This window comes from Podarcis gaigeae, assembly GCF_964106915.1.
Source record: "Podarcis gaigeae genome assembly, chromosome: 6".
Lineage (NCBI taxonomy): Eukaryota > Metazoa > Chordata > Lepidosauria > Squamata > Lacertidae > Podarcis > Podarcis gaigeae.
In genome coordinates, this window is record NC_139682.1 from 44,443,425 (window position 1) to 44,458,362 (window position 14,938).

The 14,938-nt window shown below is 42.0% G+C and overlaps 1 protein-coding gene across 7 annotated transcripts in view; it reads right to left on the reverse strand.

Annotated features, from left to right (window-relative positions):
- SCUBE3 (signal peptide, CUB domain and EGF like domain containing 3) overlaps nt 1-14,938 on the reverse strand; it is a 118,141-nt gene that overhangs the window by 41,367 nt on the left and 61,836 nt on the right. For 5 of the 7 annotated variants that reach the window (XM_083744939.1, XM_083744943.1, XM_083744944.1 and 2 more), the window contains 2 exons: nt 12,571-12,696; nt 11,014-11,130 (listed from right to left, as the gene is read on the reverse strand). In XM_083744939.1, the coding sequence (XP_083601065.1) occupies nt 11,014-11,130; nt 12,571-12,696 (243 nt within the window). The remainder of the gene's footprint in view (nt 1-11,013; nt 11,131-12,570; nt 12,697-14,938) is intronic. The other 2 variants (XM_083744942.1, XM_083744940.1) reach the window with 1 other exon arrangement.

The window sequence follows — 14,938 nt, forward strand, 5'->3', positions numbered from 1 at the left end:
ACCATATATCAGGCTGTGCTAGAATACTAACTAGTGGGTTTTTTCAGAGCATAGGCTGAGAATAAAAAGACAGACAAAAGAGAGAGAGAAAACTGAACTCTATTACTATATTAAACTAATTTCTCAAGCCAGATGTAGAAGCAGCTTTGAAAGAGCTCTTGTTTATCACAGAGGAGGAGAACTACATTTGGGCAGTAAGGCAGCATGCATGTAAAGAAAACCTAACTGTTCAGAACAGCAAAGACAGAACCTCAGCTAATACAGAACAAGCCACCCATCAGCTTCTGTTTTAAGAGGTAGTCTGGAACTCAAGATCTGTTTATCTGTCAGGTTTTCATCTGCAAACTTAGGTGTAGGTCTCTGCTGATGCTAGTTAATCAGCTGAGCTATTCCAGAAGAAGATAAATGAATGACAACAGTTTTATCCTATGATGATCCTTCAACAGTAGGTCCCACTGCATTCAATTACTTGTATCCAAAGTAGCACTGAACAGAGGTGGATTTAGGGGTCCAAACACTTGAGGGGTGCTGCAACTATCCCCCCACATGCCCCCTAAATCTGTTATGCCCCCAAGCAGATTTTAGGAGGGCATATGGCAGCTGGGGGAGTCCTACTGCAGAAGCAGAAATCCTTGCACTGTCAGGATGTATAAACTGAATGCTGCCAAATTATTCTTACTCCCAAGTAAGTGTGCATAGGATTACAACTTATTTCACATTAAGGGATATAAATTCAAAACAGTCCTGCTCTAAGCAACCTCTCATATTTTGGCTATAAATGCCTTTCCTTACGTCATCTTAACCAGAGTTTGATATGGGACTCTTCAGATAGCAGCATCTGAAGAATTGGCTGTGCGTAACTCATGGCTAGAGATGCATAAAAGGTACCACACATTTCTATTTCCTAGGGAAGTTGAGTTCTCTCAAGTCTGCTTCCAGTGCTTTACTGAACATGCGTCTTCTCTAAGAAACATATGTTTTAGATACCTGGGCTAATGCCTGGGAATGATTGTGGACAACTACAATGCATAATGAACTATACAAAAGCAAAGGCTTCCTCAAGGTTTTCCATGCATTATTTGCCAGTGCTGAATTGTGCAATGCTTTTTTAAGCACCACCATATCAAAAGTGGTTTGCTGATCTGGGGCCAAGAGTGGCTTAAAAAAAGGGGGGGGAGAGATGCTATGTAATTCAGCCATACTTTCATGTTGGAATAGCAACCAAATGGCCTCAAAAAGAGTGGCAAACCAAAATCCTGTTTCTGAAAGAAACCAATTGAAACTGAAGACCGGCAGTTTGCTCAGTGGAAGAAGCAAAGGTTCAAAGCATATTGAAGTTCAAAGCATATTGAAGCATATTGAAGTCACCTGAGATGAACATATGTCATTAAGGATTATTTGGAGTGGATACTAAGCTGCACAAGGCCTTCTGGGCTAAAGGAATAGGGAATACTAAGATATAAGGATCAACGTACCCCAGCCTGGAGCTATGGCCTATTCTGGATTGACTGAACCCTCCTAAGAAATGAACTTGTGCAAACCTCCAGTTCCTCCTTTAAAGGGACATGAATATGTGAAGTTTACCGCAGCACTGGGAGGACGACTTTATGAAAGCATCTGCTATTTCTGGGACATCACAAGGCTGACCCATATTAACGCCTTACACTTACAAACAACACAAAGAAACAGCTAATTGGACAAACCTAACCCAAAGCTCAACAAGCTGGCAGCACAAGAGAGCGTGCGACCGGGCAGCGTACACCAAGCATGTGGAATAAGTTATCCCAAAGGGAGCAAGAGAGAGTCATAGCGTCTGAGTGCTGGCTTGTTAGACCTAATGAGTACCAAATCCCAGAGTCAAGAGTGTGGAGAAAAGACAGATGCACCCTGAAAATGGGAAAGAATAAATGGGCAGGAATAGTTCATTCCCCATTGCTCCTGATCAAGCGGAGCCCACAATTTTCAGCATATCTTGCTACAAATAATATCTCCGTATCTTGTGCTTGACAAGAAGAGCTTTTGTGAACAGGCCTCATCAAGCAGATTGTGAAGGATCAGCCTTCCCCATCATGCAAACCATTTGGGTGAATGTGTGTCTACAATGGGGGAGGGGGGTGGCAGAAGAAGGAGATGTTCTCTTTTCCTCTACAGCAGAGAGAAGGTGATGTTTTCTTCATAGCTAGTCCCCAAGAATGCAATCGTTTTTCAGTTTTATGGATGTATAGCAAATAATTTTTTTAAAAAACTTTTATTTTGCTCATGCACCTTCCACTTGCATTCTTGCCAGTACTTTCATATTAAAAAAACAAATATTTGAATACCAAGCATGTGATTAAACAGTAGTAAAATCAGTGCACAAGACTGTGAGATCTACCACTTTCTGAAATCACCATGATCCCCACTAATTTTGGGGGACGATGTAAATTTTGTCTACAATCAACATAGCAACACACACACCTATTACATATGTACATATTGGAATATTCTGTGCCCAATAAATTATGCCAATAAAGCAAAACTGCATATATCTATATTTGTCATCTCCTGTTGGCCATGATGGGAGGAGAAAAGGGATATGTAAAGCAATCACCCCCCACAACCAAATGTAAGAAGCTGACATATTGAATCAGATCATTTGTTGCATCAAGCACAGTAATGTCTACTGCTACAAGTAAGTAACAGAGTCTGAGGAAGAGTTTTTCTCCATCACATGCTACACAATATTTTTAGTTGGGGGTATCAGGTATTGAATCTGAGACCTTCTGTATGCAAAGCATCTCCCTTATTCAAACTACTGCTTACTTTTTGAGATTTTACTAGTCATGCTTACCTCTGCAGCCATAAGGGCTAGAAACCTGTCTTAGTTTTTTAAAGAATGAAATATTTTAAATCCTCAGAATGCTGTGCAGTATACACTGCTATCAGCACCAATGCATTTAAATACACATAGTTCATTCTTTCCATTCTGCTGCCATGTGCTAGAGGCTAGTCTTCCACAAAACCATTGTGCAGCTCTTTATTCACTAATCATTTTTATAGAAGATAAATAACTGATACTTAAAAGTTATTGCCCTCTCTTCCCCCAGCCTTTGATCCCAGGGACAAGGCAACCTTCATTAGGACTGACCCAACTCTATAAGAGGAATGTTATTCATTATCTACCTTTTTAAAAGCAGCATTAAAAAAAAAAATGGGGTGGGGGGGAATGAAAAACACCAGCCATGGCCTAATGAAACTGTCATTCAAGCAAGTTCACTGCACTTCCTGCCACGGCGTGATCTGAAGGGGACCTGTATTAGGCGACCTGTTTGGAGCAGCCTTTCAAACACACCGCATTCAATTTCAAAGTGCTCGGTCAAGGGAGTGGGTTTGCATTTGCCTTGCTGGAAACTTTATTCCCTGTGAAATGATGAAATATTTCAGCGGAAATGAAGGATGGGTGAAGGGGGGTGGGTGAGGATGGCTGTTTGCTAAGACTCGGCTATAAAACAAAAAAGGGCAGTTATAAATATCCAAGCAGGTATCTTACCCTCTCGCCTAGCTATAAATCTGTCCCCTGGGCTTCCCCCACTGGGAGGGGAGATTAGATGCCTCGTAATAACCCTTGCCTGCACAATCCAACAGTGTTTTACAAGTAGAGCAGCTATGAGCAGAGAGTACCCTGCAGTACACATGAATGGGATGCTTCAGCCTTCGCTCCTTTCCTTCCCATCCACGCAGCTAGAAGCAGGGACACATGGAGGAAAAGCTCAGGCTATGTACTCTGCAAGGCCAGGTTTTCATTTTCAGTGCAGGGGTGTTCCGCGTGTCATGCTTCCCTGCCAATGTATTCTTTGATGTGCTCCCCATTTTGGAGTCCAGAATAAGTTCCTAAACAAAACAGAACTTTTGTACAACTGTCATTTTGTACAACGTCTAGACCATGGGTAGGCAAACTAAAGCCCGGGGGCCGGATGTGGCCCAATCACCTTCTTAATCCGGCCCGCGGACGGTATGGGAATCAGCATGTTTTTACATGAGTAGAATGTGTCCTTTTACTTAAAATGCATCTCTGGGTTATTTGTGAGGCATAGAAATTCATTCATTTTTTTCCTTCAAAATATAGTCCGGTCCCCCACAAGGTCTGAGGGAGAGTAGACCAGCCCCCTGCTGAAAAAGTTGGCTGACCCCCTAGACTGTACAAAGCAAGGCTGGGGAAGCTTTGGCCGAGATGTAGCAGTAGCAGCCAGTGAGGTGGGGCAGATCTGTAGAGCTGCTCTTCAATACCTGGCATTGCTGCAGCTTAGCAGGACGAGGCTGGGGCTGGGCAGGGGCAAATTCAGGGCTTTGTGGATATGCTGGCAGAGCCAATCCAGTGCTCCCACCAATGTACCCACCTTGCTCCATCGCCATCCACGTAAGCTGCAGTTATGCTAACACTGGAAGGGAACCTTTGCCGCACTACCACACATAAATGCTACTGGTTGGACTACAACTCCCATCATCCTTCACACACCAATATGGGGGCTGGGAGTTGGAACCCACAGTTTTCTCATCCCTGGTATAAAGTATATATTTAGTTGTTAATATCTTTTAATTGTTTCAGCAAGCAGTTAGTGTGCACGCTGACTTTCAAAATGGAAAAGTTGATTTAAACTTTCTTTTTTACTTGGTGATTTTTAAAAGGGGAAGGGGTAGATCTTTAAAAACTCATTGCTTTAAATTGCTGCAGTTTAAGTCTATCCACCCTGCTCAATGCATTAGCTGAGTGAAAAACATCTGAGTTTTCTCATCAACAAAATATTGCTGTTTGGGTTCTGGGAAAATAAAAGTGTTGTTCAATAGAAGTGCTACTTTCAGGGAAAAGTCTCAGTCGCCAACTATAAATGAAAAACAACTACAGATCAAGTGTTACACTGTAAGCTGATTGTTAGGAAAGGTTATAACTGGCTTTTGAGTACAACATCCTGAAATCATAGCAAATGGATGGATCAGTCAGTTAGCTTAGATGTGAATTAATACCATTACATTACTAAAGAAAGCCCAGAGGATTGTATATATAAAGTAACAAGAACCTTCACTGTAAGATATCTATGTTGAGTTTTCTCTTTCATGCTTATGTAATGCACAAAACGAAGTTTGTACACAGCATTGCATGGCGAGAAGGAGGATGTGGCATAAAGACAAGCCATACAAGATGAGATGAGAGAACTACTTTTTAGAATTCCGCTTTGGTAAATAAAAAACTAATCATTATTCCATATGAGCAAAATTAAAGATGAGGCTTGGCCCATGCTTGGGATCAAGCTTTTAAGCTGCACTCTTAAGCACATTACTTGGAAGTTCAATTGAAACGAGTGTGACTTATTTCCAAGTTTATTTGCTAAGAATCCAGGCGCCAGTGTTTCTGGACCACAATTCTCCATACATAACATAAAAATAACAGCACCAAATGGATGTCTTGGGAATACAAACTAGTTGTAAGACACTCAGCTACTGCCACAACTGAGGTCAGATATGTACTCTAAACTTACAATAATGGAGGTGGGGGGAGAGCAGGATTTGGGCTGACTTTGGTTGGTATGGGAGCATCATCACACTGGATGTTAAATCAAAGTATTCAGTGCAAGGGTCAAGGTTTGCTTGATTCCAGCAAGAAACTATCATGTGAAAACTGTATGGAGAGCACGGAGAACCTCAGCAGATGCACTCAAAGGCAATATCTAAGCTGGTTTTTATTCCATTTTTTTAAAAAAAAACTACAATAAGAATAGAAATTATTTACAGCAATTTGTGGCTTGATTACTTCCTACATGGGGCGTCTTAAAATTAATCTGCTGTCAAGCTGCACATGCATCTGAAACCAGTAAAGCTTCTATCTCTCTCTGATGTTTTATTATTCCAAAACACACACAAATCAAATGTGTTGGGTTTTCTTTCATTCCGACAATTGTTCTCAGGCTGAGAGATCATGATGCCAAATTTTTGGTTAGAACAGGCTGCTATGTTCTAATATTAACCTCTCCAACCCTCCCAGAGAAAAAAGAGGATACTAAAGAGAAGACAACAACTATCTGGTGCAACAAGCAGACTCATTCATTCAATGTGTTTTAAAATTCTGAAATTCCTGTGCATTGACAAGAGTACATGTCTGAAACATTCAAACTATTTTTTGACTGGCATGTTTATATTAAAATTATATTAGACAGACAGATACAAGAGATGTTCATCCACACTACTAATATTGTAGTACTTGATTTATTATTCCATTTGTTCCATTATACATTCTTCCATTTATTTCAGACTCCATGCTAACTATTTCAGCCAAACTAAACGTGACTTTTACCACAGAGTTTGGCGTTGTGTTGCTGTTTTTGTTTAACCAATAGCTGGCAGGGGATTGAGCTGGACTAAACGTGAGTTCTACCACATAGCTTGGCATTGTGTCACTGTTTTTTTGTTAAACCAATAGCTGGGGTAGGAGGCTGACCACACTTGCTGTTTGCATTGGGAAAGAAAGCTGCCATTGGAACAATTGGGGGCTTATCCCATTGCTGATAGTTAGGAGTGGGGACCTGATCCAGATTGGGACCACAAGTTGGGGATAAAGCATTGAAGTACCCCATACCATACCATGCTTGCAAGCTGGTCATTGTCGTCCCCCCATTTTCAGTTGGTTAAAAAAAAAAAAGATCAACTACACAACATCAAGCTAAAGGGCAAAACTAGCCATGACTTTTATCTCTGTTTGCAATTCAGTTTTAAAGAGACATACTGTATGAACGCCAAGTTCCAAACATGTAGTATACTCCCAGCTAACTCTTGCAGCATCTACTGACTGAAGTCGAAACTGTCTTTGTTATTCAGCCCATAAGGACTTCCAAACTTACTGAGCACAACTGTGCATCTGTAGTATTAAGCAACCACATTTTATTTGTGGACGTTTTTGGCAAGCAAAATTGTGCGTGTGCTTGTGTGTTTAAACTCCATTTTCTATTAGAAACCTGAAGCATGGCTGAGCCCCCACAGAGAACAATCCTGTACTGGTAGCTTTTGGGTTCCTATGTTTATCTGTCCCACTGCTATCCTCAAAACTACACATGACAGAACTGTGATTCTCTCGCTGGCTGTTTTTTAAGAGCTTAAGACTGCCACCCTATGCAGTGTCTTGGGGTGGCATCAGCTTGGCTCCTAGGGTTTAGAAAGGGCAATCATCACCACTTCCACCAAGGCTTCTGCTTGGCATTGCTGCTGTTCCCATCCTCATGTCTCCCCCTCTGGACATTGGTTAGGAGGGAATTAATCTTTCCTCTCTGTCCCTAGCTTGTTGCATCTTCGTGCTATTTGTCTCACAGGGGCCATTTCTCCCTAGAAGCAAATGGCAGCCAAAATGTGTGCATCAAAAAGCTTCTCCTGATTAGTTTGTGGGTGACTGTCAAGTTGCTCACACACAGAGGCACAGCTGGTTCACCTGTCCTCTCCATGTGAGTGAGCAGTGACAAGAACAAGGAAAAGGGACCTAATCTTGTCCTTTCCCTCTGGTTGGTAGTGAAAATTGTGTCTAGAGGGGGGAAGCAAGCAAATGAGTAACAGGAACAGAAATAAGGTGGTGTAGTGGGGGGTGTTCAGAGAACAGGGCTCTTCTCCCTTCAGAGGGCATCTTGCCCAATGGCTCTCCAAACCTGGAGCTGATATCAATAGCATCGCCTGATAATAGTCGCTTCCATACAACCTATCCGTTGAGCATTCCTCCTGCACAAAGTTTGTACAGAGGTTATATGCCCTGCACTGGTTGTTGTGCATTCATTCTGATTTGCTCACAGGGAGAGTTATATGACATTGCATCAAGCAGTTTGTTATTCCTTACTTCCTAGTGCATTTTCCCATTGCTTTTCTTCCTGCAGAATACCTGGGGGTTTTGGAAGGGGGTTTCCTGGGCAAGAACAGCAAATCCACTTTAATTGTGTAACCTGAATTTGCTGGTCTGTGACTGAATCACAGCTGAAAAAAATAGCAGCAGCCTGGAACCAGCCAGAAACAGAATAATAGACATCTTCCTCACAGGGTGAGGAGGTATGTGTGCATCTGCATTAGGAACTTGTAGCAATGCTGATATTACAGAAGGCTCTCTGTGTTCCTGCACTACTTGTATCAAGACAACATTTGTGTGAGAGCTTAGCAAACAGAATATCTGTGTTCTGCCAACACACATTTCAGAGTCAAGCTATATGGGGAATGAAAAGTCTAGGAGACAACTCATATGTGGAAAGGCTGAAGGAAATGCGTATGTCCATCCCAGAAAAAGAGGAAGGAGAGCAAGCAGCACAGTGACAATCTCTATATAAAACTTGTCCACATTTCCACTTGTCTCGTGCACTTTCTAGGCACAGGCACAAGAGATTTTGCATTTGCCCTGCAGTTTTCCAGAGACATATCCAGGCGCTGGTGAAACTGGCCCCTGCTGGGGGGCACAGGCCTGGTTGGGAGACGACGACAAAAATCACCTATCAGACTATGAAGTTTTTGGTGTATATGTGTGTGGTGATATGCCACTACTATTGTAGCAAGGTGAAATGTGGGAGAAACTTCCGTTTCTTCCTGTGCCATGGCACATGGGTGTGTGACTTTTTTCACCGTCCCTCCTTGCCTTGTCCTCACTCTGGACTCTTCAAGTAAAATGTTGCAATTTCTAATGTGGCTACTGTGCTAAGGTGATTTTTTTTTTGGGGGGGGGACTGATGCAACTCCTTGCCAAGTGAGCAAGGGACCTTAGGTATGCCTCTGCAGCTTTCCCCTGGAAAACCTGCTCTATACCACTGAATCTGTGGAAAACATAACTGCCATTTGTTCCAATTCAGCAATAAATAGCAGGTTTTCCCCAGGGAAAGTGGTAATGCAAACAGAGGTGTGGATGAACCCATATTAAAACAGGTTGGAGTGGGAAATATTCTTCTTCACAGTATTATCTGAAGAGAATAGAAGAAACATAATCATACCATGGCAATTTAAGTTGAAGGTTGGATGGAAAAGAAGATATTAACTCTAAAAAGTAGTTCAGCAATGGATCAAGTTGCCAAAAGGAACTATGAAGTCACCTTCCTCTCAGAGTGTGTGTGTGTGTGTGTGTGTGTGTGTGTGTTCCAAATAAAGGAATATGTCAGTGAAGATGCCCTACCTTAGGGCAAAAAGTTGTACTAAGAGATTGCGGAAAGGCTCAGGTGCTAAACTAATGACCCAAGTCCGGCAGGGCTACAATCTCCAACATGCTCATCCATTTGTGTGGGCATATATATTTGTGTAGAAGATATGCTCCACAAAATGTAATCAGAGTGGTCCTATGTTCTATATAGGGATGGTGGAAAAAACTTGATTTAAGTCCACATTTAAAGACAAACCTACCGAATTCTTACTTTCTGAATCAAAACACAGCCATCCTTTAAAATTCACAGCCAAGTAAACCCAATCCAAATGCATATATTAGTGAAGATAACATAAAAAATGTATTGTAAGGGGAAATTGTAAAAAGTTTATTAGGCAAAATCAAAGACAAAAATGTGTTTATTGGGAGAAATTCACACTAAAATGGTGATGAATATTCATCAGGGTTTTTTTAAAATCACAAATTGCTGTAAAAATGTTGAGAACTTAATTGGAAAACTGAGATACAGAGAAAATTGAATCAGACAGACCCATCATTCCCTAGTTCTGTAGCAGGTTCAACCAACACATTACATTAATCTCAATACAAAATGATTGTCAGGGGAAGCCTTTTGTGCTCAATAACTTGTCGTTGTGGAAAAATACTTTTTTAAAAACTCAATCTCCTTTCAAATTGTACCAGACTGTGAACAATTCAGAGCAGCTGGACCTTTGGCTGCAATATAGAATCATTTTGAACTTTTATGGATTCTATTCCTAATGTGAAAGTGGAAGGTGGCAAAAAGCAGTCTTTTGGAAATCATTTACAGTTAAATGCAGAGTAATGCTTTACAAAGGCTAGGTTGTGACAACAAGGTATCTTATGGCTTAATATACAGTGGTACCTTGGGTTAAGAACTGAATTTGTTCTGGAGGTCTGTTCTTAACCTGAAACTGTTCTTAACCTGAAGCACCACTTTAGCTTCCTGCTGCCGCTGCACCGCCGCTGCACAATTTCTGTTCTCATCCTGAAGCAAAGTTCTTAACCCGAGGTAATATTTCTGGGTTAGCAGAGTCTGTAACCTGAAGCGTATGTAACCTGAACCGTATGTAACCCGAGGTACCACTGTATAGTTCGCTAATCTTTCTGGGCCCAGGGACACACTTGAAAATCCAAGAAACTGCTGTGGGCACCACGAAATAACCATTTCATTGGGGGGGGGGATTGTTGATGCTCCACAAAGGCAAACCACCTACCCTGCCAAAACATTTGATTAAGTACAGCTTGTAAAGTTGTCCAAATCCAGCTCTGTAATGAATGTTAACTATGGCTATTTTAAACAAGCCATCTTCAGAAACCATGGTTTCAACGAGGCTCGTTTGAAACTAACTATAGTTAATGTTAACCACAGTTTCTAATGCTTGGATGACATAACAAACTGAGGCTAACAAAAAATAGAGGTGAAAACTTCTGACCACCTCCTCCCTAACACATGGGATGGGGGAGAAGAATGGAGGGCAAAGGTGTGCAATCTCAAAGAAGCTGGGTTCGTTCACATCTCTCTAAGGCATAGTTTAGTGTGATGTCCAAACACAGTCTTTATGTCTGGCACCTTACACATTTTTTTACTCTTAGCTTTTTTTCTTCTCTTCTTTCAACAGTGACTTTTAGAGGGACAGAAGCAATTAGATTAATATTATATCATTATATTATTTTCATCTTGAACATAATTTGGAATTGATACTAGGTGGAAAAAATAAACCCCCGTAATTTATTATGGCAGAAGGCTTATACAGCCTTATATGTATGACATTTAATAAGTACTGCACTCTATTCCCCATTGAGAATACACAAAAGCTCTTTCAGCCAAGGTATGCACTATAGCTCTCACCTACCTATGCATGTCTTCCCATCAGAGTGTAGTACAAACTTCACATGGCAACCACACTTTGGCCCTTGATCTGTATCATCACAAGTGTGTTGGCATCCTCCATTTCCATAATTGCAGGTCACTGGAAGGGGCAATAAAACATGCACATACTAAATGATAGCTCTCAAATGTTATCATCATGAAGTCAGTTACTCAGAAACTTGGGTCCAAGTTGTCAGGACACTGAAAATATCGATCTAAATAAAATTCAGTGGTTTATGCACGCCAAGGACACTCATCAAATCATGTAGGTAGCCTTTTGAGTTTGCAGCAGTCAAAACACCAATATTTTTTAAACACCTTAACAAATTTATAACAACATACGCTTTTGTGCAGTAGAATGTACTTCACCAAATCAAAAACAATCGGCTCCATTATCCTTGCCACATAGAAGGGGAAAACTATTTGTATAACGTGGCACCAAGAGGAAGATATAGATAGAAGGCAGGAATTGATGCAGAAAGCACAGGTGTACCTGGGGAGTCAGTGAAACCAGTCCCCACCAGGGACACAGGCCCATGTATGTTTGCAAAAATCACCTTTCAGGTGTTGGAGTCCTACCTTAGTGAACCTGCTTAAAGTGAAGGTATAACCAGACCAGAAGATTTTCACACAACCTATTGTTCAATGAGCAGGTATTCTATACACAAATCTTTGATTTGTTTATACACCACTTTCTCCCTTTCTTGCATGAAAGCTCATACATCCTTAAAGATGTATGCTCTATGATGGATGTTAAGGGGAATCTACTACTATCACTATTCCCGGCAGCATTCCCACCTCCTCTTTTTTAAAAATGGGGAACTGGCACCAATACACCTGCCCACATGTCCAGCATGCTAAAACACGGACAATTTCACAATCTTGAGATGCCCTACTTGAGATCTACTTTGTAAGAGAAGGCTCACCCCTTTCCACTAGGGCACTGCGTCATATATATTTGGGTATAATTAGGTGTATAGATGGAGATGCGGGTGGTGCTATGGTCTAAACCAGAGAGACTAGGGATTGCCAATCAGAAGGTTGGCGGTTCAAATCCCCGCAACGGGATGAGCTCCCATTGCTCGGTCCCAGCTCCTGCCCACCTAGCATTTCAAAAGCACATCAAAGTGCAAGTAGATAAATAGGTTCCACTCCGGTGGGAAGGTGCACTGCTCTGATTTGCCAGAAGTGGCTTAGTCATGTTGGCCACACGACCTGGAAGCTGTCTGCAGACAAACGCCGGCTCCCTTGGCCTATAGAGTGAGATGAGCATGCAGAGTCGTTCGTGACTGGACCTAATGTTCAGGGGTGCCTTTACCTTTAGGTGTATAGGTACAAGGATGTGCATTTTAAAAAAATAATAATAATAATTTAAAAAATTGACTGTGTGGTTTTGCCAAATCAGGTCTTAGCCAAAAAATACAAGACTTAAGATGTGTGTTTCCTGCCTCTTCTGCAAAATAACACAATTTCATTTAAAAACCACCCAATGCTGCTTTTATATGGGCTTTCAAGACAGGGTCCCCAGGCAGTAACTTACACTTGCAGTCTCGCTGATTCTTGGTGAGTTCAAAGCCAGGTCGGCATTCACAGGCAATGCCACCCTTTGGGGTCTCCCTGCAGATGTGGGCACAACCATGATTCTTGTTCATGCAGTTCATTCCTTCTAAAAGAGAAAAGAAACAACATAAAAGCTACCCAAAAGACACCAAAGGAAGCAAGGAAAAGCTCCAGGTATATATACATGGAGTATATACTCTTTAACTGTGAAAAGGCATGCATAGATAACTTCTGGAGCAGGTTACTGTAAAGTAGCCTTTCCCAATCTGGTGGCCTCCACATGTTCTAGACTACAATTCCCATCAGCTCTTATCACTGGCCATGCTGCCTGTGGCTGATGGGAGTTGTACTCCACAGGGTGCAAGATTTGGAAAGGATGTGTTCTGTGGAAAGTAAAATATATTTTCCTATTCACAGCAAGAAGACTAGACTGCACACCCCACACCTGACCCAGACACTAGTCCGTGGCAGCAGCCATGTGGCTGAAGTTCCTTGCATGCCTAGCCTGGAAGGCTTGGGTGTACTGAAACAGCACACTGGTCCCGTTAATGTGAGCTGTCTGGAAGCTCTCATTACTAAATACAAGAAAGCCCTGGCTCAAGGGGCTGGCCAGCCAGCTTCTGAAAATCTATCTCTGGGTAGAAATTAAAGTATATGGGGAAAGTGTACTAAGGAAAAGAAAAAAAACTTCTGGTTCCCAATTGTTTCAACAGCAATCTAGGCCACAGTTCATTGAACATATACAAATTAAAAATATATACAATGCACACAGTAAGAGAAAAATATAATACCAAGCAGAGTAAAGAATCTTACTAACTTCAAAGTCTCAAGATACCAAATAATGAAGAACAAGTTATTTGAGATCAACGGATTACCACCAAAAAGCTTTTTTGAAAAGTACCAGTAAGTTTCATGTTAAAAGCTTACAGGCACAGCCTCAGTCTCAATTTCAGTAAAATGTGCTACAGTATGGATATTTTATTGTTCATACTTTTACTAGATGAAAAATCTAGGATGAATTGTATGTTTTATGGAGATGATCACCACTTAACACTGCATTCCCTGCCATTTCACTCCACTGCCACTGCTCCATTGTGCCCAAAACTGAGTGTCCTCCAACCTTTCGCATTATAAATCCCACATCAAAACAGCAAACTTTCTCTTCAATTAGATTGTTCCAGCCATCCCTATTGACCAACCTCTTCCCTTCATCTTTCCAGTTGTCCAGTACCCTAGTTAGCCTTCTCATTCCATATCCCTAGCTCTATTCTTCAATGATGCTGTAGGCAGACAGCCAACTAAGGCCCCAAGAGGGGTCAAAAGTCTCTCAGGCTCTCTGTGTGCTGTAAATCTGCCAGAGGCAGCATTAGCTACAGACACTGCTGTCTGGCCCATCCAAGCTGCAAACAAAACAGGGTGCTGCTGCTGACTCATGCCCCTGGATTGTTTGTGCTTTGCTCTGGCACGGAGGACCGCTGAGTTCCGAGTTTTAGCATCCATCTCTCCATGTCGGCCACCCACCACAGGCAGAAACCAGAGCCAGGAGGACCATGCCCCCTGTCTCATGGCCTGGAAGGGCTGAAACAGACTAGGAGCCACAGGGATTGGGTCTGTCTGCTTGCCTTGTTGTACAAGGCTGATGTTGAAGCCTGAGAAGAAGAAACAGCATATTAATTCATGGATGAGGACTATGAATTCTTCTTTTATACTGAAAACCTAAACCAGTAGATGCAGCAGCAGGTGAACAAATGGAGCTGTTTTCCCACATAACAGGGCGCAGGCATCACGCAGGGTCAAACTACATCTGATCCTAACTGTATGGTTCTGCTCTTGAGTATGTATACAGTTTTGGCCTTCACAAATTGTCAGCAAGGGCTCCACCCACCTGGAACCTAGCAATGCGGGAGGAGGGCAGGCGGCTTTAACCCTTTGCCACCTGCTGAGTTCCTAATCCAGACCAGCAACCCTGAGCCTGCAATTTGCATTTTTAAAAAGTGATATTGGAACTCATGTTTCATGGAAAGAGCTGCTGCACCAACCCAGACAGACTTCTGAAAGCTGTCGGCAGCAATTCGGATCTGTTTCATTCCTCGCCACTGCTATTATTCTTGGCAGTCTAATGCATCTCGTAGCAGGAGAGGGCAGAGCTCTCTGTGCTTGCAACCCCTCTCCTGACAAAGAACTGCTGACAGAAGCACATTAAGCAACCCCTTAAACAAGACCCATCTTTCGTTAGCCACTGCTCTAGTGAACAATATATGCACAGCTTGGATTTCAAATCTGGAGGCATTTGACATTAAGCATCTTAAGGAAGCATGGAAGCCTTCCCCACTAAACACTACCCATCA